Here is a 20,219-nt window from a genome sequence, read left to right on the forward strand (position 1 = left end):
GTTATTCACCCTTATTCAATTGGAAAATAGTAAATGCAATGTATATAGATCTGAATGTAACATATTGTGTATGCTATATATGTGTATATATATATATATATATATATATATTGCTTCATTAAATACAAAGAAGCCCTCAGAAGAGGTTGGGGTGGTGGCGGGATGAAAAAAAAAAAGGGTACCGCTGTGCCGGTGTGGGTACCGGATTGACTCGGCTGCCAGATCGACTCGGGGTCCTAGATGCAATAATGACGCACTTCCTGTAGACGCTGTCTTTTAAATGCGCATGCACGTTTCATTCAGTCCCATGTTATTCCCAAGTATTGACGAGCTCCTTTTGTTTTCTAATCTATGAATAATAATCTAATGTACAAAGATTGATCAGATAATATTTGTGGCTTTAGATTGATGGCTAACGTGAGCTAATAAATGTTAGGGGGGGGGGGCTTTCATCAATATAGAATTTTCTTTTAGTTGATAATTATTTTAACATATGTGAAAACAAAAATATATGTGTAACCGAGCGTTTTATTGTTGCCTTTACTTGGGTAATATATGAAAGAAGAATCGGTTAACTCCATTCACTGAACGGGGCTATCCACTTTATTTCCAGCGCTCCCAACATAGAGTCAAAACAGCCACGCACACGCAGACACTTCCGGGGTTTTGTCCGTTGGCTTGTGTCGATAGTCAAGTGTAGATACGTCAACTGTAAGCGCAGGACCCGAGTCGATCTGGCAGCCGAGTCAATCTGGTACCCACACCGTGATTCTACTGCAGCATTTTTTTTTTAAGTTGGATGTTTAGTAATCCCTAATGTACATGTATTACTACAGGATAATATATATACAAAAATTGGAAAGTAATTGTTTTCATCAGTTCTGGAGATCTAGAACTGAGTAGAGGTCCTGTGGAACCTGACGTCATTCTCAAAACAAAAGGGTCTTGAAACGTTGCAGAGTGAGGTTGAAAATGTTTTAATAAAGCCAGATAGTTTAAGACGCAAAGAAATGTTAAATGGCTTAAATCAAATGTAAAGATTTGTAGTTCAATAGTCTAACTGGAGTAAAAAATGTAAACATGCACACCATTACATTTTTTTTACATTGAATACATTTGAGATAAAATAGAATAGCTGAGCTGTGTGTTTGTTTGTATTGAGCACTAACTTGGAAAATGATGTTATTGACCTTATTCATTCACATCTAGTTAATAAAGATAAGCTCACAAAATGATGAGGCTTGTACTCCTTGGAGTCTCAGCTTTCATGTGACACTTAAAGCGCGTTCAAGGTCCTGGTAATAACAAGACGCTTCGTCAGTGATGACGTATGTTCCCCAGCAACCGTTCACGTGCACTGCGTTCAGAGTCTAAAAGTTCTTCACAACAGGGTTTTTTTTATCCGATAAAAAACAGTCAGAACTAAACAGAACTTAGTATGATCAGTTTAAGGTTTGCATGCCTTTATGTCCTTGTAGCCTATCAGCTATCTTTTTGCTTTTATTAATGAGAAGCACATTGTATGCCACTGTATGGAAGGCAACACTTGCCCTTATCTAAAGCTGGTTTACCAGTGCGCAACGTTTACAACTGAGCGAAGTCAATGCCAACAGAATGGTTACATAGTCAATCAAAAGTAAAGTATGTGATATGATGGTTGATTATTTTATATTGAGTAAAACGTTCATGTTTCGCCATGTTCATGCGTGTCACTAATAAACAATAGGTCAACAACTGGGCAACTCTTATCAATGCCACCTTCAAAGCAGCACAGAGGTTCGGAAGCTCTTGCGTGTCTTTACGTAAACCTTCCCTACTTCCAAAATAAGAGTGTTCGGGAAACACCCCTCTGAAGTTCGTAGGTTATGATACAAAACCGAAAAAACAGATTGTTCGTGGGACTACACTTCATAACAAGTACGGATGCCCGCAGGGAGCTCTTTGCGCTTCTTTGCTGAATCAGCGAATCAGTTATTAGAACGATGGTTGAACATGAGCTAGAATTTATCAGGCGATGTTTATAATTGTAAGATGTAATGTATCGTAATGAAAATGTTAGAATGGGTGTTAAGTTTGCCTCTTAGTGCTCGCTGCAAGTTCACTTTAGTCTATGAATGAAATGGGCAGCCATTGTTGTGATGTGATCTCGGAGGACTCGGGCAGCTTTACTATCGCACAATACTACGAGCGAAAACTCTGACCCAAGAGAGTGTTCAAAGCACTTTCCGCCAAGCTTAAGGTCCGAACCGCCTTCTGACTGTTTTGAAGGCGGCACAAGATTTGGCCCCAGTTTGTTAACGGAAGTAGAATCCTCGTGCGTCATGAGGTGTTGTTCACGAGAACTTTCCGACGTCGTGAAAATGTTTTCCCCACAATTCCCAGCGAACTGAATGTGCCATAAGTTTGTGTAGATAGCATGAAGTGAAAAGCATTATGCTTCTACCGGAAGTACACCGGATGTGTGAGAAGCAGCTAGCCTTAGCCATATAATAATTATAAATTTGAAAGCGATTAATCATTTAGGCGTCAGTGTAAAAAGAAAATATGTAACGGTTTAAGATCAACATTGTGTTTATTGGTTAAATATTGGCATTGCAAGGTTCCCTGTTGTCCAAAATGGTTAGGTTTTATGATAGCTACCTTGGGCTAGAGCGGCCGACGTCATTACGCTCCAGCATCAACGTAGCTCCCCGAGACCAACTGAAAATATACGAAGCGGGAAAATCAAACGGTGGATTCCGCGGAATTGAGTCTCGGTGAGCATTTTTGGAAGAAGTTAGGTCCCAAAAATTGTAAAGAACAATAAAGAAAGGAAGAATAAAACCTAAGAATAACAATAGTTATAACCGAAGAAAGGATTAGTCAATGTTCGTCCCGGCTTGACCGAGGGAGCCGAGGGCACAACTCAACCGGAGGAAACTGTTCAACTAATTTCTTCCCTTCAATTGTAAGTACACTTGATTAAGTCCACTTAAAATGTAAGTAGACTTGATGCTGTTATTTTAGAGGCAATCTGGGATTGTATTTTTACTTTATACTAGAAATACACGTTGTTGGTCATTTAATTATCCATAAACCAGTACATCTTGAAACTGTTCTGATGTATAAGAATTGTAGATGAATACAAATTTTATTTACACGTATAAAATAACTATCCATCTCAATAACCGACAATCAGCAACACCAAACACAAACGATGATGTCATTATTATTTCACAAAAACCAACAAAATAACCACCAGAGGTCGCCGTAAGCCAAGCTTAGTTTTCCCCGTCGAACGCACGATTCAAAACCTTTCTGGATCTGACTGAGACACACACACACACACACACACACTCACACACACACACACATATTTACTCACAGACAAACACATACACAAACACACACATACTAACAGATACACAAACACACATACACTCACACACACACAGACGGCCGGTGAAATGTGACCCTGTGTTTGCAGCAGCGGCCTGTACTGTGTGTCGGCCTATCATATCGCTTATTGACTGTGAGGTCATCAATTACCTCATCTTGACACCCTGTATCGATTGGCTGAGAGATAGATTTATGAGTGGAGGGATAACTATCTCTCTCCCTCTAGAGAGAGAGGGAGAGAGAGAGAGATGTTACATCTGGATGTCCACTTCTCCACTCGTTCTTCTGTCATCACTTCTATGCCTCATCTATTATTTACCCTCCTCTCCTGTTTCCTCTCTCTCTCGCTCTCTCTCTCTCTCGCTCTCCCCCCTATCTCCCCCTCTCTTCTCTCTCTCGGGGCGATCAATCACAGTTGGCTGACAGCCAGCAGGCCGCAGGTCGTCATGCCGACAGCAGATGGCTCTTTATTGCCATGACAACCACAGGGAGCAGGAAGTGACACGTCCAGCCAAAGACACACACACACATGCGTGCACGCATGCATGCAGTGTGTGTCACATGCAAAAACCTGACTAAAGAAGAACTGTTTAGGCTAGGGTTTGATGGTCAGGTTAGGGTTTAATGGTTAGGTTAAGGTTTGATGGTTAGGTTAGGGTTTATTGGTTAGGTTAGGTCAGGGTTTGATGGTTAGGTTAGGGTTTGAAGGTTAGGTTAGGGTTTAATGGTTAGGTTAGGGGTTGATGGTAAGGTCAGGGTTTAATGGTTAGGTTGAGGTTTAATGGTTAGGTTAGAGCTTGATGGTTAGGTTAGGGTTTAATGGTTAGGTTAAGGTTAAATGGTTAGGTTAGGGTTTAATGGTTAGGTTAGGGTTTGATGGTTAGGTCAGGGTTTAATGGTTAGGTCAGGGTTTAATGGTTAGGGGGATCAAGGTAGAAGCGTTCACGCCGCGATCCCTGCCAAGAAATATCACCAATACTACTTGCGAATTCTACCAAACAGTTTGACGCCAAGCCAAAAGACAAATGATGTTGAATAGCCCAAAAAATGGCAGTAGCCCATCAGCCCGAAACATGAAGAGAGGCCAACGCCTGCCTGATACTCTCTGCCTTCAAAAAACTCACGCGGACCCAAACATCCCGGCCCTCGAGTGCAAGGCATGACCACCCTCATTGAAAGAACACATGAAAAACATGGAAGCGTCAAGCTTGCAAAAAACAGGACAATCATCGCATAAACATCAAAGAGCAATGAAAACAGCAAACCCCTGAGCTCAGAGAAATTACCCTCAGCTCTGTCTACAAGCCACCTCCCACAACTTTCCTGATGGCAGAAATACCGTCAAAGGATAGTGTGTTTGGAGACTTCAACAGCCACAGTTCACAATGGGGATATACCGGAAACTGACGATGAAGATGAATTGGAAGCAGTGGCCGAAACCAACCAGCTCTATCTGATCCATGATGCCAAACAACCAAAGTCCTTTGATAGCGGGCGATGGAAAGCCGGCTACAACCCTGATATCGGGTTTGTCAGGCATAACATCTCTGGATTGAGCAAGAAGCTGGGACTAACACCTCCAAATTGGCCTTACATTCAATGCTGCAGTTACCCCAGCCACAGTTCCTTTCCGGAGAAGATTATACTTTGAGAAAGCGAACTAGCCTGGCTTCCAAGAAGATCTTAAAGCCCCCCACTTTCCATCGGACCCCAAAAATCTAATCTTCACCAAGCTAGTTCCCCAGGCAGCCCAGAAGAACATCCCAAGAGGCTGCCAAACTCAATACATCCCTGGACATCCCTAGACTCCAAGGAGCGAACTATATGAGCAATAGCAACAGCTCTATGAATCTGACCCCTTTGCTGAAAGCATCATCGAAGTAGGTGAGAGACTCATAACCTCCCTATCAGAATGCCGCCAGTGGAAATGACAAACTCTACTGGAGACAACTGATATGGCAAAAAACAGAAAAAAGGCATGGAGCCTCATCCGAAAAATCAGCAATGACCCATCAACTCCAACACAGCAACAGTATACCACCACGGTCAACCATGTTGCGTATCAGTTGCTGCTCAACGGGAAATCCACCACCAAAGAGCCACGACCAAAGGTAGACCGACTTTAGCACTCCCAAAACACCGGACTGACTGAGCCCTTGAAGAGCTCAATATAGGCATCAAAGCCCTCAAGACTTGCAAAGCCATTGGCCTGGACAACATTTTCACAGAGAAGATCAAGCAGTTTGGACCTCTGACACGGAATGGGGTCCTTGAGCTGATGAACAACTGCATGCTGACAAGAAGCCTCACACAGCACATAGAATACGGGTTCCATAAAGGACTGGTGGCAAAAGCCGTCTTTGTTGATCTGTCTGCCGCATATGACACTGTGAACCACTGCCTTCTCCTGAAAAAGATCTTGGAGAATACCAAATACCTGGCACTCATGGACCTCATCGTGGCCTTCCTGAAATATAGGCACTTCAATGTTGACCTTAACAACAAGTCGCTGGCGAAGACAACGGAATGGCTTACCTCAAGGTAGTGTGCTGGCTCCATTACTATATAACATCTACAGCAATGACCAGCCAATGGACCAGAACACGGAGTGGTTCATCTACACTGACGACCTCTGTTTAACATTCCAAGAGAGTAAGTTTGAAGCTATAGAAGCGAATCCGACCTCAGCCCTAGATGAGCTACACCTCTTCTACGAGCGCAGCCACCTAAACGCAAACCCTGTGAAGACCCAAGCCTGCTCGTTCCATCTCAGGATCCGGGAAGCAAACAGACCACTTAAAATCACATGGTCTGGAACACCTCTTGAGCACTGCACCAACCCTGTCTACCTTGGTGTAACACTGGATCGCACTCTCCGATAAGAAACACATCAAAAATACCAAACTGAAAGTTAACTCCCGAAATAACATCCTCCGGAAGCTGGCCAACTCCAAATGGGAAGCCACAGCACACACACTAATCTACTGGTTTGGCTCTGTTCTACACCTCTGCGGAGTATGCGTGTCTTGTTTGGGAGAGATCCTCCCATGACAAGAAGCTAGACCCAGCTTTCAATAACACCTGCCGATCAATCACTGGCTGCTTGAAGCCCACCAACATAACATGTTGGTGGGCGTAACATTCAAAGAAAAAAGGAAAAGAATGGTAAGGGCTGGGTTTAATGGTTGGGTTAGGGTCTAATGGTTAGGGCTGGGTTTAATGGTTGGGTTAGGGTTTAATGGTTAAGTCAGGGTTTAATGGTAAGGTCAGGGTTTAATGGTAAGGTAATGGTTGGATTTAATGGTTAGGGCTGGGTTTGATGGATAGGTTTAATTATTAGGTCAGGGCTTAATGGTTAGGTTAGGGCTTAATGGTTAGGTCAGGGTTTAATGGTTAGGTTAGGGTTGGGTTAGAGAGAGAGAGAGACGATGTCTGAGAGACAGAGTGCATGCTGGGTTGGTGTGTGTGTGTGTGTGTACCCAGGAGGGCTGGTGGATTTCACGTCCCACTTCCTCCAGCAAGACGATTAGGCCAGACGTCTCTCAAACACACGCACACACCCACTCTCATATTTGTGGGGACGTTTCGAGAGACATTGAGTTGGTGAGGTAGCATGATAAACATGGATCTCCTTTTATATTAATTTTCATCAACTACAATAACAAGGGTTGAATAACCCTTACTGTAGCTAACCCATCCTTGCTGTAGCTAACCCACCACACCCTTGCTGTAGCCAACCCACCCTTACTTTAGCCAACCACACCCTAACCCAAAGTACAACCAAATATCCATATTTTAGGCCTATGTTCTTTAGTTTAGCCCTACCGTCTTAGCATGAATGCTACCCATTTGAACTGAATGTGTATCTTGCAGCATGTTATTATTTATTATCTGTCAGTCCGGTCTTCATATTTACAAGATTACACATTGGGGTTCAGAGCTCAAGCTTTGGTCTGAAGACTGTTAGCTTTTCGGACCGGGTTAAGTCTACGCCAGAGAGCCGACCAGAGGTCTGGCCGCATTCCTTTGTTAGCGCGACGGTCAGACAATCACCCACTACACACACACGTCTGGCTGTCAGTTCGGGTTTCGTCAGCGGCTGCAGACGGAGGCAGGCCATTGCTGATGCTTGACTACACTCACTAACACCCACCCACCCACAAAAGAATGGAGACAGAGAGGATGTGGTTTCCTAGGCGAATATTGTGATTCACTTTTATTAAAAGCATCATAGCTACAATTCATCATAATGATGTCTCAAAAAACAAAATAAAACAAAAAGACACACCAAAATAAAGAACATGTACACGGTAAGTCTGTAAACTTCAAGGCTAGATAATTTTGAGGTAATGCTCTTCAGCTTGCTGGCTAAAAGTAACTAAAAGTCCATTTCAAGAAAGTAGCTAAGTAATAAAGGTACCTGATTATATTGAACTCTCAACACCAGTGCATCAACAGGAACAGAGTGAGACATGATTGCAGTATTATTCATCATTTACAGTTTAGGTTCATTTTTATTTCATACCACACATCTGGTTAGTCATGTACTGTGTGTGTGTGTGTGTGTGTGTGTGTGTGTGTGTGTGTGTGTGTGTGTGTGTGTGTGTGTGTGTGTGTGTGATGTCTGAACATTCAAAAGCTGCCTTGATTATTGCTGTGTCAGCAGGGGGGGATGCGTTCGAGACGCCCACAGCGTTTAAAAGGCAGCGATGTCAACCTGTGTTTCCACGACAATACCAGCCCATAATTCATAGATATATATGATATAGAACCTATTTTTTAGTGAGCGCCGCGTGTTCAGTGTTTCACGGCGTTCCACAGTGTGAGACTAGATCAGCCGCTGCCATGGCTACGGAGCAGGACAACAACGGACCGCAGGTCGGGAGGGCGGAGTTCCCACCCGGACCGGGAGAGACCACGTTCCCCCGGCTCCCTCCCCTGGGAGAGACCGCTCCTGCCTGAGAGACGCCAGCCAATCAGAGGTCCCCAACCCCCGCCCGCCCATGCCAGGCAGAGCAGACGATCCCAGAGAGAGATGAAGACAGTAGTAAGACCCTTGAGAGGGGGTTCAGTCACCGGGCCGTTCCAACACACCACACGCAGGACCCAGCGTGAGCTAGACCGCCCGGATGTGAGCTAGACCTGGATGTGTGCTAGACCGCCCGGATGTGAGCTAGACCACCCGAATGTGAGTTTGACCTGGATGTAAGTTTGACCAGGGTCAGAGTTGGACCTGGATGTGGGCTGGTCCTCTGCGTGTGCGCATGGGTATTGCAGTGTGTGACAGACATGTAGAAACGCTTTAAAGTCGACCTGGTCTGATATGTGAGAACTACAAAAAAAAGTAATAAAATTACAAAACAAAATCTGCTCTGAGACGATGCAGCAGATAAACTCCATTACCCACAATTCCTTTGCAGCAGCGTCGTCAGACAGGCGGGCGACCTCATAATGCCGTTTTTAGAATGTTAAGGAAGAAAAAAAGAAAATCAAAGTAACTTCAGTCAATATCAAGAGTCCAGAGAAAGTTCTGGAAACACCGACTCCTGAGGCGGCCAGCAGACCGCTTGCTCTTTATACTTTATCACTTCTGAAGCACTGCACAGTGCCGACAGGTTGAAGGTCAAACTAGGTGGAGGAGGGGCCCCGCCCCCTCCCAGTAGAGGATCCCTGACTAGACTACCGCGAGAGACCGCGCTCCCACACACAGTAGATATAGCTGGCAGAACCATGACACACAACAGAAAGATGAGAACTCATCCCGCTTAGATATCTGAGGGGGGAGGGGGGAGAGAGACAGACAGAGAGAGACCGGGACTTCGTTATACCCCGAGGTCGGTCAAGTTTGTGTTTCCTGTCGTGTCCTCTTTTCCTTTTTTACCTTCAGTCACTCTTGTCCTTCTCTGAGGAGCCCTCCTGCTCGCCCTCCCCTTCTCTCTCCTCCATCGGGGAGTCATCCCCCTCTCCTCCCGTCTCCTCCTCCTCCTCCTCCTCCTCTCTCTCTCCGCCCAAGTCACTGTCCGCTCCTCCGCCCTCCTGGGCCACCGCTCCTCCCTGCTCCTCTCCCGCCGCTCCTCCCTCCTTCCTGGGGGTGGGGCTGCTGGTGGCCGTGGTAACGGCGGAGGCGGTGGCCATGGCGCTCTGCAGCTGAGCCAGCGTGCTGGCGGAGGCCGAGGGGAAGCCCTGCAGGCCCAGGGCGGCCAGGCCAGGGGGCAGGAACACCGAGGGGTAAAAGAGCCCTGGGGCCATGCTGGACAGCAGGAAGGGGTTAAAGCCCAGAGGGTTGGCCGACAGGCCGGCCAGCAGCGCCGCCGCGTCCCCGTTCAGCACTGCCGCCTCCGAGGGCGGGTCCGCCGCCAGGGGCACGGCCACGCTGCCGCTGGCCTTCTCCTCGCGCTCCGCCTTCCTCTTCCTTCTCTTCACCTTCTTCCCTTCTGCTTCTCCCTCCTCCGCAGCTCCTCCCTCTCTCCCCTCCTCCTCCTCCTCCTCCTCCTCCTTCCTCCTCTTGCTGCTCCCTTCCTCCTCTGCCTCCTCTTCCTCCACCTCCTCTTCCTCCTCCAGGGTTCCGTTGCCGGCCGTCCCCGTTACCATGGCGCCGAATGGCGACTGTGATGAGGCAGCAGCGGCGGCTAAGTTCCCTCCGAACAGACCGCCCAGACCGCCCAGGCTGAACATGTTGGACAGCCCCCCCATGCCCCCAAGCCCCCCCATACCGGGCAGCATGAGGGGCAGCATGGAGGCCGCTGCCGCGTTGGCGGCCGCTTGCTTGGGGTCGGAGGAGGGCGGGAAGGCCATGAGGCCGGCTGCCAGCTGCAGGGACTGCAAGCTCTGGAGGGACGACAGGTCCATCCCCCCCAGCTGGAGAGACTGGAGGCTCTGCAGCGACGACAGGTCCATCCCCCCCAGGAGACTGCTGAGCAGCAGCGGGTTCAGACCTCCTGCATAGACACAACACAGATTACAGCCTCCCACCTTGTTAAGGGACCTCCCATCTAGTTAAGAGACCTCCCACCTTGTTAAGAGACCTCCCACCTTGTTAAGGGACCTCCCATCTAGTTAAGAGACCTCCCACCTTGTTAAGGGACTTCCCATCTTGTTAAGGGACTTCCCATCTTGTTAAGAGACCTCCCACCTTGTTAAGGGACCTCCCACCTTGTTAAGGGACCTCCCATCTTGTTAAAGGACCTCCCATCTTGTTAAGAGACCTCCCACCTTGTTAAGGGACCTCCCACCTTGTTAAGGGACCTCCCATCTTGTTAAGAGACCTCCCACCTTGTTAAGAGACCTCCCACCTTGTTAAGGGACCTCCCACCTTGTTAAGGGACCTCCCATCTTGATAAGAGACCCTTGACCTCCGAAGTCCCCACAAAGATAGGAAATCGAACAATGTGTTTTCTTGCGACACAGAGGCCCTCTACGTTACTGATCATTGTACCACCATTCCTAGTTCCATTTGTGAAGCACAGAGCATTAATAATTCTAGTGAGCCAACGTACCGCTGGAGGAGGCAGCGGAGGCTAGTGTAGCCTGGGCCGCCTGGGCTGCAGCCGCTGCTTGGGCGGCCGCCGCAGCCTTCGCTATCTCAGACTTTGGTCTTCGCCCACGACGACGGACCCCCTCCTCGCGGACGACCGGGCCGGTCAGCAGGCGGTCGAACATGGCTTCTGGGAGGAAACCCTGCAGTGAGGAAGGAGCAGAGGTTAGGAAGGAGCTGGGAAACAGAGAGTCCTAACAAGGCAGTGATAATGAATAGACAGTGAAAACTAGGCTCCATCTGATTGGCCGGTATCAGCTGTCACTCACCGACTGCTTGACGATGTCTGTCCAATCGGGAGCGATGGCAAACTCTGGGTTTTCCAGCAGCCACCGGGAGAGCTCTTTCATTGGTGGAGCCATGGCCCCGCCCATCTTGAGAAGAACAACATGTTAATCTCAACTCCACTTTATTCATACAGTCCTAATAATTTTCTGATTGCGAATGTGTTAGACTGTGTGCGTGTGCTAGACTATCTGGTAGACCATGTGGCAGACTGTTGTGCGTGCTGCAGGCCTCTACCTTGCGTCCGTTGCGGCGGTTCACCACGGGGACCCTTTCCTCCCCGGTCAGCGTGTTGATGTCGATCTTGTTGGGGTTCCTGCAGCGGTGGCGCTTCTGCTTGGGCTTGGACAGCTGTGACATCATCAGGTCCTCGCTCTTCTGGGGGGGAGAGGGGCATTATGACATCACATGCTGACACGTAATACTGGTGTGAAGCTGGTCATGGTGTTTATTCATTTTACTGGTCTTACTGGTGTGAAGCTGGTCATGTTACTGGTCTTACTGGTGTGAAGCTGGTCATGGTGTTTATTCATTTTACTGGTCTTACTGGTGTGAAGCTGGTCATGTTACTGGTCTTACTGGTGTGAAGCTGGTCATGTTACTGGTCTTACTGGTGTGAAGCTGGTCATGGTCTTCATTCATGCTACTGGGCTTACTGGTGTGAAGTTGGTCATGTTACTGGTCTTACTGGTGTGAAGTTAGTCATGTTACTGGTCTTACTGGTGTGAAGCGGGTCATGGTCTTCATTCATGCTACTGGTCTTACTGGTGTGAAGCTGGTCATGTCCATGGTGTAGGAGGGGTGTTGCTGCAGCCAGTCTCTGAGCTCCTGATTGGACGCGGTGGCTGTCTCTCCGTCCTCTGGCGCGGCGGGGGGGCGGCGGCCCGGACTCCGCCCGGACCCCCCCGCCCCTCGCCCGCCCCGGGAGGCCTCGCGGACCCCCTCACCCGCCGGAGCCTTGTTCCCCTCCGAGTCGTCCTGCAACAGGAAGCACACAACAGGAAGTCAGCCCCACAGCAGGACGTCAGCCATGTTGGGTGGTTTGTGTTCTCCAACGTCTTCCACTGCTCCACCGGCTCTTTTAACATTGTAGTTTATACATTCATGTCTTTGAGTATATTGTAATGTAGCGTGATGTATTTTTTACATCATATTATTTAGATCCATTTATTTCAGCCCTCCGCCTCACCCCTCCTGCTCCGCCTTCTGCTCCCCCTGCTGCTCCTCCTTTCTTGTTGCCCATGAACAGCATTTCCAGTCCCTCAACATTTTTCCTGCGGCCACGCCTCCTTCGCATTATGGGCAGGTCGGCGTCCAATGAGCCGTTGGCCCTGTGGCCGGAGGGCGGGATCTGCTGCTGCAACAGCTCCATCTGGGCCTTGAGGGAGGGGCTGGAGAAGCCGGCCAATGAGGCGGCGGCCTTGTGGTGATGGTGCATGCCCTGGAACAGAAGGTCATGAGAGGTCAACGTCCATCCTCCCTTTGATCTAAGAATGCCACAAGGTCGATCTCCCAGTACATCTACAGCCACAGCTGGAACAGACCAGAGAGCTGCACCACAGAGCTAGCAAGCTAAGTGCTATTTCAAGCAAGTTTAACGCTTGTAATTTAAACGCTAGAGCTAGTAAGCAAAACAATACAGCTGGCTAGCTAATAGCAAGAGAATTGTAGATAAATGCATGGCGTCCATGGCTTGGTTCTGTGTACCTTAGTAAGGTCCATGGCGTGGTTCTGGGTGTGTGTACCTTAGTGAGGTCCATGGCGTGGTTCTGGGTGTGTGTACCTTAGTGAGGTCCATGGCGTGGTTCTGGGTGTGTGTACCTTAGTGAGGTCCATGGCGTGGTTCTGGGTGTGTGTGTACCTTAGTGAGGTCCATGGCGTGGTTCTGGGTGTCTGTAGCAGCGTGGCTCTCTCTCAGCTGGGCCACCATGTCCATCAGGTTGCGTCTCTTGGCTGCACGCTCCGCCTCGATCTCCACCTTCCTCCTCCTCCGCCGGCGCTGCCGCGGCACCGTCAAGCTGAGGGGGTCCTCCTGCTGGACACACACAGCGTTACAGCCTGATACACACTCCAGGTGGATACACAGAGCGTTACAGCCTGATACACACTCCAGGTGGACACACATAGCGTTACAGCCTGATACACACTCCAGGTGGACACACACAGCGTTAAAGCCTGATACACACTCCAGGTGGACACACACAGCGTTACAGCCTGATACACACTCCAGGTGGACACACACAGCGTTACAGCCTGATACACACTCCAGGTGGACACACACAGCGTTACAGTCGGATACACACTCCAGGTGGATACACACAGCGTTACAGTCTGATACACACTCCAGGTGGACACACACAGCATTACAGCCTGATACACACTTCTGGTGGACACACACACTGATAGACACTCCTGGTTGACAGTGTTACACCCTGATACACACTGACACACACTCAATGGACAGTGAATTCCGCCCGGATTACTGTTGGTTACACAAACATAAGCTGACACCTATTTAATGTTAGTATATTTTAACTTCATGTAGTGAGAGTGATTGAAACCGCGAGCCCCAGCACTGTCGTTTCCTCAGTACGGTGTGAGAATGCTAAATGCTAACAGCACATGTAGCGAGCGTCAGCGCTAACCCTCCACCTCCACCAGGGATTATAAAAATAGCCTCATTAGCATAGCTGAAGGTTAGCGCTGTGCATGTGAAGTGTGACTGACGTGCACGTGGCAGGTTTGTGTGTGTGACTCACATGCACTAGCAGGTGTGTGTGACTCACGTGCACATGGGGGGACAGGGTGATGTCTTCACTGCCGCTGTAGGCGGCGTGTGCGGCTGCCATTGACAGCTCCGCTAGGCTCCGCCTCTGCAGCGGGCTCTCCGTTGCCGGTGCGACGGCCGTGGCGGAGGTCGCCGCGGCACTGTAGCCCGGCAACAGGTTGCCGGGGAAGTCAAAGAGCTGACGCCTGTTGACCGGCCACTTGCCCTTCAAGATGGCGTCGCAAATATTATCCATCCGGTTGATCATCACCCGATCCTGGGGAGGGAGAGGGAAGAGGGAGGGGGCCAGAGGGCAGAGAGAGGGGGGAGGGAGAGGTGAAGGTGACAGACAGGAGGGCCAGAGACAGATGGTTAATGGTGTCGTTATTCCAATGTGGCGGAGAAGTGTCTGCCTCAGCCAGTGAACCCCCTCCTCATCTAGGATCCCGCGGCCCCATCACCTCCTGTGTCAGAGTCCCAGATCATAGAAAGACACGCGGACCCTAACCGGATCTAAGACCACATTCCATCTGCGGTCGAATCGGTCGAGTGTGAGAAAGTGAGCGAGAGTTTGAGTGAGTGTGAGAGCTACTGCACACATGCGAGTGTGTGTGCGTGCCCCCCCCCCCGTGTGTGGCCTGCCCCCTGTGAGCGGCCTCACCTTGGGCCAGAAGGAGAAGGAGTAGCTCCGCTCCGGCAGCCCGGGCAGGAGGTCCTGCAGCGCCGAGGGCTCCGCCGGCTCGTCCCGGCCCGACGCCGGCAGAGACACGTTGCTGTCCTCGTCAAAGTTCTTCTGCTCCGACGGAGCGCTCGCTGGAGGGGGAGAGAGAGGGAGGGCGGGGGGAGGGAGAGAGATCAGGATAAGAAGGAGAGAGGAGAGGAGGGAGGAGAGAGACAGACAGAGGACAGGATCAGACCAGGATAAGGACGTGTTGTCATGGGAGACGGGCCCTCATTTCAGATCCGTCACCCTGACGACACCTGGACTCATTAACGCCCCCCGCAGCGGCCCCCCTCCACAGGGGGAACTCCAGGAATAGACCCCTCCCCACGGAGCATGACGTCATCACTGCAGGGAGCCTTCACTAGGGCGAGGGATCTACGTAGCATTAACAGCTAGGGAGCTACGTAGCATCACCAGCTAGGGCAAGGCAACATTAGGGAGCTATAGCTAAGGCGCTATATAGTATCAGAGCTAAATCTTCGGCTAACAAATGAATACAGCCATAGAAGCCCTATCGTGCTCCATGCTAACCTACTAAGTGCTAACTAGTAACTAGTCTAACTAGGGCTCCACTCACCCTCCGCCTGGGAAGACTTCTCAGATTTGTCGTCTTCGTCCATCTTCTCCTCGTCCTCCTCCTGACTCCTCTCGGTCGGGGGAGACTTGGGAGAAGGAGGAGGGCTGCCCTCTGTCCCCCGGCCCTCTTCCTCCGGCTCCTCCAGCACCTCCTTCTGGGGACTCTTGGTCTTGGGCTGCTCCTTGGGAGGGGATGAGGGGGGTTCATTCGCCGTTGCCTCCACCTCCTCCTCTCCTCCCTCCTTCACGGTCTCCTCCTGGTCTGATCCGATTGGTTCTGACGGCTTCTCCTTCTGCTCCTCTTGGCTTGAGGCCAGGAGCTCCGTCTCCTCCTCCTTCACCTCCTTCTTGGGGGAGGCCAGGTTCTCCTCTTTACCTTCTCCTTCGACCTCCACCTTGACATCATCGGCTTTTGGAGTCTCTCCCTCTGCCTTCACCTCCTTCTCTACCTCCTCCACCTCCTCCTCCTCCTCCTTAGCCAGGGTAGCCGCGGCGGCGCTAGCAGCGCTGGCCACTTCGGCAGGCGTGAGGAGGGGCGTGGCTCCAGGGTCAGGCGTGGGGGTGTGTACTGCCGCGGCCCCGCCCTTGTGGGCGTGGCGGCGGTGGGCCTCCAGGAAGGCGAGCTCGGGGTCGTTGAGGATGTGGTAGTCTGTGCGGCTCACGCCGTGCCGCGAGGCGCCTAGCAACAGGTCGTGGTCGTGGCGACCGCACTCCCACCAGTCGGGGAGGTCAGGGGAGGGCTGGCACAGCAGCAGGCGCTCCGTCAGCTGCGGGTGGGGCAGCACCTGCTCCCGGATGCGGCGCAGCAGCTCGATGCGGTACAGGGTCCGGGAGGCGCGCTCCTCAGTGATGGGGTCGATGATCAGGGTGGGGTCAGGGAGCTCTGTGGGTGGGGCGTATCGTTACTACTACGTCAGCAGAGCTACGTCAGCACTCCATACACACCGTTACTACTACGTCAGCACTGAAAACACACTACGACGTCAGCACTGCATAGACACTTCCTACTACGTCAGCACTGCATAGACACTTCCTACTACGTCAGCACTGCATAGACACTTCCTACTACGTCAGCACTGCATAGACACTTCCTTCTACGTCAGCACTGCATAGACACTTACTACTACGTCAGCACTGCATAGACACTTCCTACTACGTCAGCACTGCATAGACACTTCCTACTACGTCAGCACTGCATAGACACTTCCTTCTACGTCAGCACTGCATAGACACTTCCTACTACGTCAGCACTGCATAAACACTTACTACTACGTCAGCACTGCATAGACACTTACTACGTCAGCACTGCAATGACACCGTTACTACTACGTCAGCACTGATTACTCATAGTGCTAAATCAGCACTAAATACATCCTACTACCAAGTCAGCTTAAGTACTTAGTGTAGCGTGTAGTAGTGTGTAGTAGTGTATGTGTACCTGAGTGTGTCTTGAGGCTCATGCGGCACACCCTCTAGTGTAGTGTAGTAGTGTGTAGTAGTATGTGTGTACCTGAGTGTGTCTTGAGGCTCATGCGGCACACCCTCTTGCACATGGCGATAAAGGAATAGTAGTATTTCTCCAGGCTCTCGTCCGTCTTCTTGTCCAGCCGGGCGAAAGCCCTGAACTGGGCCCAGTCAAAGCCCTGCCGCGGGGGGTTGAACACCACCCCGAAGGTCGACACCACCCGGTAGAAGTCTGCCTCCTCCCGACGAGTCCACCTGGGTGGAGCAGGGCTACATGTTACAGTCCGATCATGAGACATCTTTATAGACGAAAGGCGGAGACACCGAACATCACCTTAGAGCCCCTCAATAACATCTGCCTCATAACACTACGTTACCCTGCGTTCACACCAAAAGACACATTTGTCGCAAGACAAATCATAATTTTATATTAGAATGAGTGTTGTCAGTTACCTTGAAAAAGTAATCAGATTACTGATTACTAGTTACTCCTTAAAATAGTAACTTAGTGACTTTACTGATTACTTGATTTTAAAAGTAACCAAGTTAGATTACAAGTTACTTTATAAGTTACATTTAGCTGCGACAACATCCCCTGCCGCCTCAAAATAAAAAATTCAAAGTTGAAATATTTCAACTTGAGCAAAAGTGTCGCGCTTCAAATCAAATCTTGTCGCGGGTTTTGTCTAGCGAAAAATTCGGCAGATTCGTGTCTCTACATTGACTTTGTATGGAATCGTGTCGCCCCTTCGCGTTTGGTGTGAACGTACGCTTAGTGCTCCTCAATAACATCCACCTCATTGGATAGAGAGACCGAGATAGAGAGACATAGCCCACCTCTGCCGTCTCTCCTTGAAGAACAGCTCTCCCATAAGCGCTGTGTGGGCGGCGGCCTCGGGTACAAAGGGGCCGCCCTTGGCCAGGTAGGCCGCACCCCCTTCCGCCATGAAGACCCCGCCCTCCTGCAGGTAGGCCGCACCCCCCTCGGCGGGTGGCAGCATGGCGAGGTCGGGGTTGAAGTCACGGCGGCGGCGGCGGCGGCCGTCCGGCCGGCTGAGGGCCTCCTGCCGCTGCAGCTCCCGGCGGTTGGAGCGCTGGTACGCCGTCACCAGGCGGCGCAGGCGGGCCGTCAGCGCAGAGGCCGCCGGCCAATAGAGACGCCCCGCCTGGCCCGAGGCCCCGCCCACTCGGCCGTTCTCTCCTGACTTGGCTGCAGAGGAAGACAGATTGTGAGGAGGAGGGGCCACAGGGAGAGCATGTGTTCATGCGTTCCATCTGTGAGATGGTGAGCTAATGCATTCAGGTGAGAGAGGGTCAGCGCATGTGTTCATGTGTTAGTGAGCTCATGTGTCCATGCATGAGAGGGTCAGCGCATGTGTTCATGTGTTCGTGAGCTCATGCGTTCATGTGTGAGAGGGTCAGCTCATCTGTGAGCTCATGTGTTCATGTGTTAGTAGGCTCATGTGTTCACGTGTTAGTGAGCTCATGTGTTCATGAGCTCATGCGTTCAGGTGAGAGAGGGTCAGCTCATGTGTGAGCTCATGTGTTAGTAAGCTCTTGTGTTCACGTGTTAGTGAGCTCATGTGTTCACGTGTTAGTGAGCTCATGTGTTCATGCGTTACCCTCGGGGTCCGCCTCCTGGGGCTCCTCCAGAGGGGAGTTGGTGAATTCGTCCATCTCGTCTTTGAAGGTCATCCTGAGGGGCTTGTACTCGGGGTCCTCCTCCTCCCTGCAGGGGGATCACCATGTTAGGAATAGTTCTACATATATACGTCTAGATCTATGGTCATGTTATCAAGATCACATTATAGAGCTATATCTATACGTTTAGATCTATGGTCATGTTATCAAGATCACAATATAGAGCTACATCTATACATCTAGATCTGTGGTCATGTTATCAAGATCACATTATAGAGCTACATCTATACGTCTAGATCTGTGGTCATGTTATCAAGATCACATTATAGAGCTACATCTATACGTCTAGATCTGTGGTCATGTTATCAAGATCACATTATAGAGCTACATCTATACGTCTAGATCTGTGGTCATGTTATCAAGATCACATTATAGAGCTACATCTATACGTCTAGATCTGTGGTCATGTTATCAAGATCACATTATAGAGCTACATCTATACGTCTAGATCTGCGGTCATGTTATCAAGATCACATTATAGAGCTACATCTATACATCTAGATCTATGGTCATGTTATTAAGATCACATTGTAGATCTACATCTATACATCTAGATCTATGGTCATGTTATGAAGATCACATTATAGAGCTACATCTATACGTCTAGATCTATAGTCATGTTATTAAGATTACATTACACACACTATAGCTTCATTATAGCATTACTTCTGATTATTCACTTAGTGAAGCAGATAAGACCTCAATATGGGGAGGAGAGTGATGAGGAGAAGGAGTTTGAGGAGGAGGTGTACGATAGAGGTGGTGTGAGGAGGTGTTTGATGAGGAGGTGTGTGAGGAGTTGTTTGAGGAGGAGGTGTGTGAGGAGGTGTGAGCATACCCCTCTACACCGTCCGTCATCATGTCCGCTCCTCTCTGCTCGGCGGCCATGGCCTTAGCATCAGGCATTCCAACGCGCTCCAGGAAACACAGACCAGGGTCGGCTCGCATCGACGTGTACTTCTCATAGCCTGGAGAGGGAGAGAGAGTTACAGCACACAGCCGAGACACACAGACAGAGATAAAGCCCACAGCCGAGAGACAGAGACAGAGAGACAGAGACAGACAGAGTTACAGCACACAGCCTGGAGAGAGGTCAGCCAGCAGGGGGTCCGGTGGTCCCAGCTCTAAACCTCAACACCCTGATGGTCTCCATGCCGACCACCTGCTGGACCAGTTCCTCTTAGAACCACAACAACAACATGAGCTATCGGCCATCAGCCTGCCCCAAAACACACACACACACACACACTAACCAATACACACCAACTCCAACAATCACTCACACACACTAGACAGACAAACGCACACCAGACACACAAACACAACCCTAGTCACACACACCCCTAGACACACTCCATAATAAATGAGGTAGACAAAAACAGCGGCAGAAGGGATGACCCCAGGAGCCAGAGAGTGTGTGTGTGTTTGTGTGTGAGTGTGTGTGTGAGTGTGTGTTCATCCGAGCGAGTGCACGTCCAAGTGAGCCAGCAGGTGCTCATTTGTGTCAGGCTGACACACACACACACACACACACACACACACACACACACACACACACGTGCTACTTTGTGTGCGTCAAGATGAGTGTTTCTACGTGTGCGAGTCTAGCTAGGTGTGTGTCTACATGTGTGCGTGTTCCTACGTGTGTGTGTAGATGTGTGTTTTTAGGTGTGTGTCCGTTGGTGATTGAGGCAGAACAGATTAGAGTGTGCAGATCCAACAGACTCAGGGGGCGAGAGAGAGAAGGGGGAGGGGAGGCAGAGAGAGAGAGGGGGGAGGGGAGGCAGAGA

General features: G+C 50.1%; 1 protein-coding gene across 3 annotated transcripts in view; it reads right to left on the reverse strand.

Moving 5' to 3' along the window:
• Positions 1 to 7,563: 7,563 nt before the first annotated feature.
• chd7 (chromodomain helicase DNA binding protein 7) overlaps positions 7,564 to 20,219 on the reverse strand; it is a 48,760-nt gene continuing 36,104 nt past the window's right edge. For all 3 annotated transcript variants that reach the window (XM_079751617.1, XM_079751618.1, XM_079751619.1), the window contains exons 28-41: positions 19,268 to 19,397; positions 18,351 to 18,457; positions 17,566 to 17,938; positions 16,775 to 16,983; positions 15,266 to 16,147; positions 14,626 to 14,777; positions 13,984 to 14,241; positions 13,059 to 13,232; positions 12,387 to 12,638; positions 11,963 to 12,175; positions 11,435 to 11,575; positions 11,182 to 11,286; positions 10,875 to 11,055; positions 7,564 to 10,316 (exon numbers count right to left, since the gene is read on the reverse strand). In XM_079751617.1, the coding sequence (XP_079607743.1) occupies positions 9,262 to 10,316; positions 10,875 to 11,055; positions 11,182 to 11,286; positions 11,435 to 11,575; positions 11,963 to 12,175; positions 12,387 to 12,638; positions 13,059 to 13,232; positions 13,984 to 14,241; positions 14,626 to 14,777; positions 15,266 to 16,147; positions 16,775 to 16,983; positions 17,566 to 17,938; positions 18,351 to 18,457; positions 19,268 to 19,397 (4,232 nt within the window). In that variant the 3' untranslated portion in view covers positions 7,564 to 9,261. The remainder of the gene's footprint in view (positions 10,317 to 10,874; positions 11,056 to 11,181; positions 11,287 to 11,434; positions 11,576 to 11,962; positions 12,176 to 12,386; positions 12,639 to 13,058; positions 13,233 to 13,983; positions 14,242 to 14,625; positions 14,778 to 15,265; positions 16,148 to 16,774; positions 16,984 to 17,565; positions 17,939 to 18,350; positions 18,458 to 19,267; positions 19,398 to 20,219) is intronic.

The sequence above is a fragment of the Pollachius pollachius genome (genome assembly GCF_949987615.1).
Source record: "Pollachius pollachius genome assembly, chromosome: 14".
NCBI lineage: Eukaryota > Metazoa > Chordata > Actinopteri > Gadiformes > Gadidae > Pollachius > Pollachius pollachius.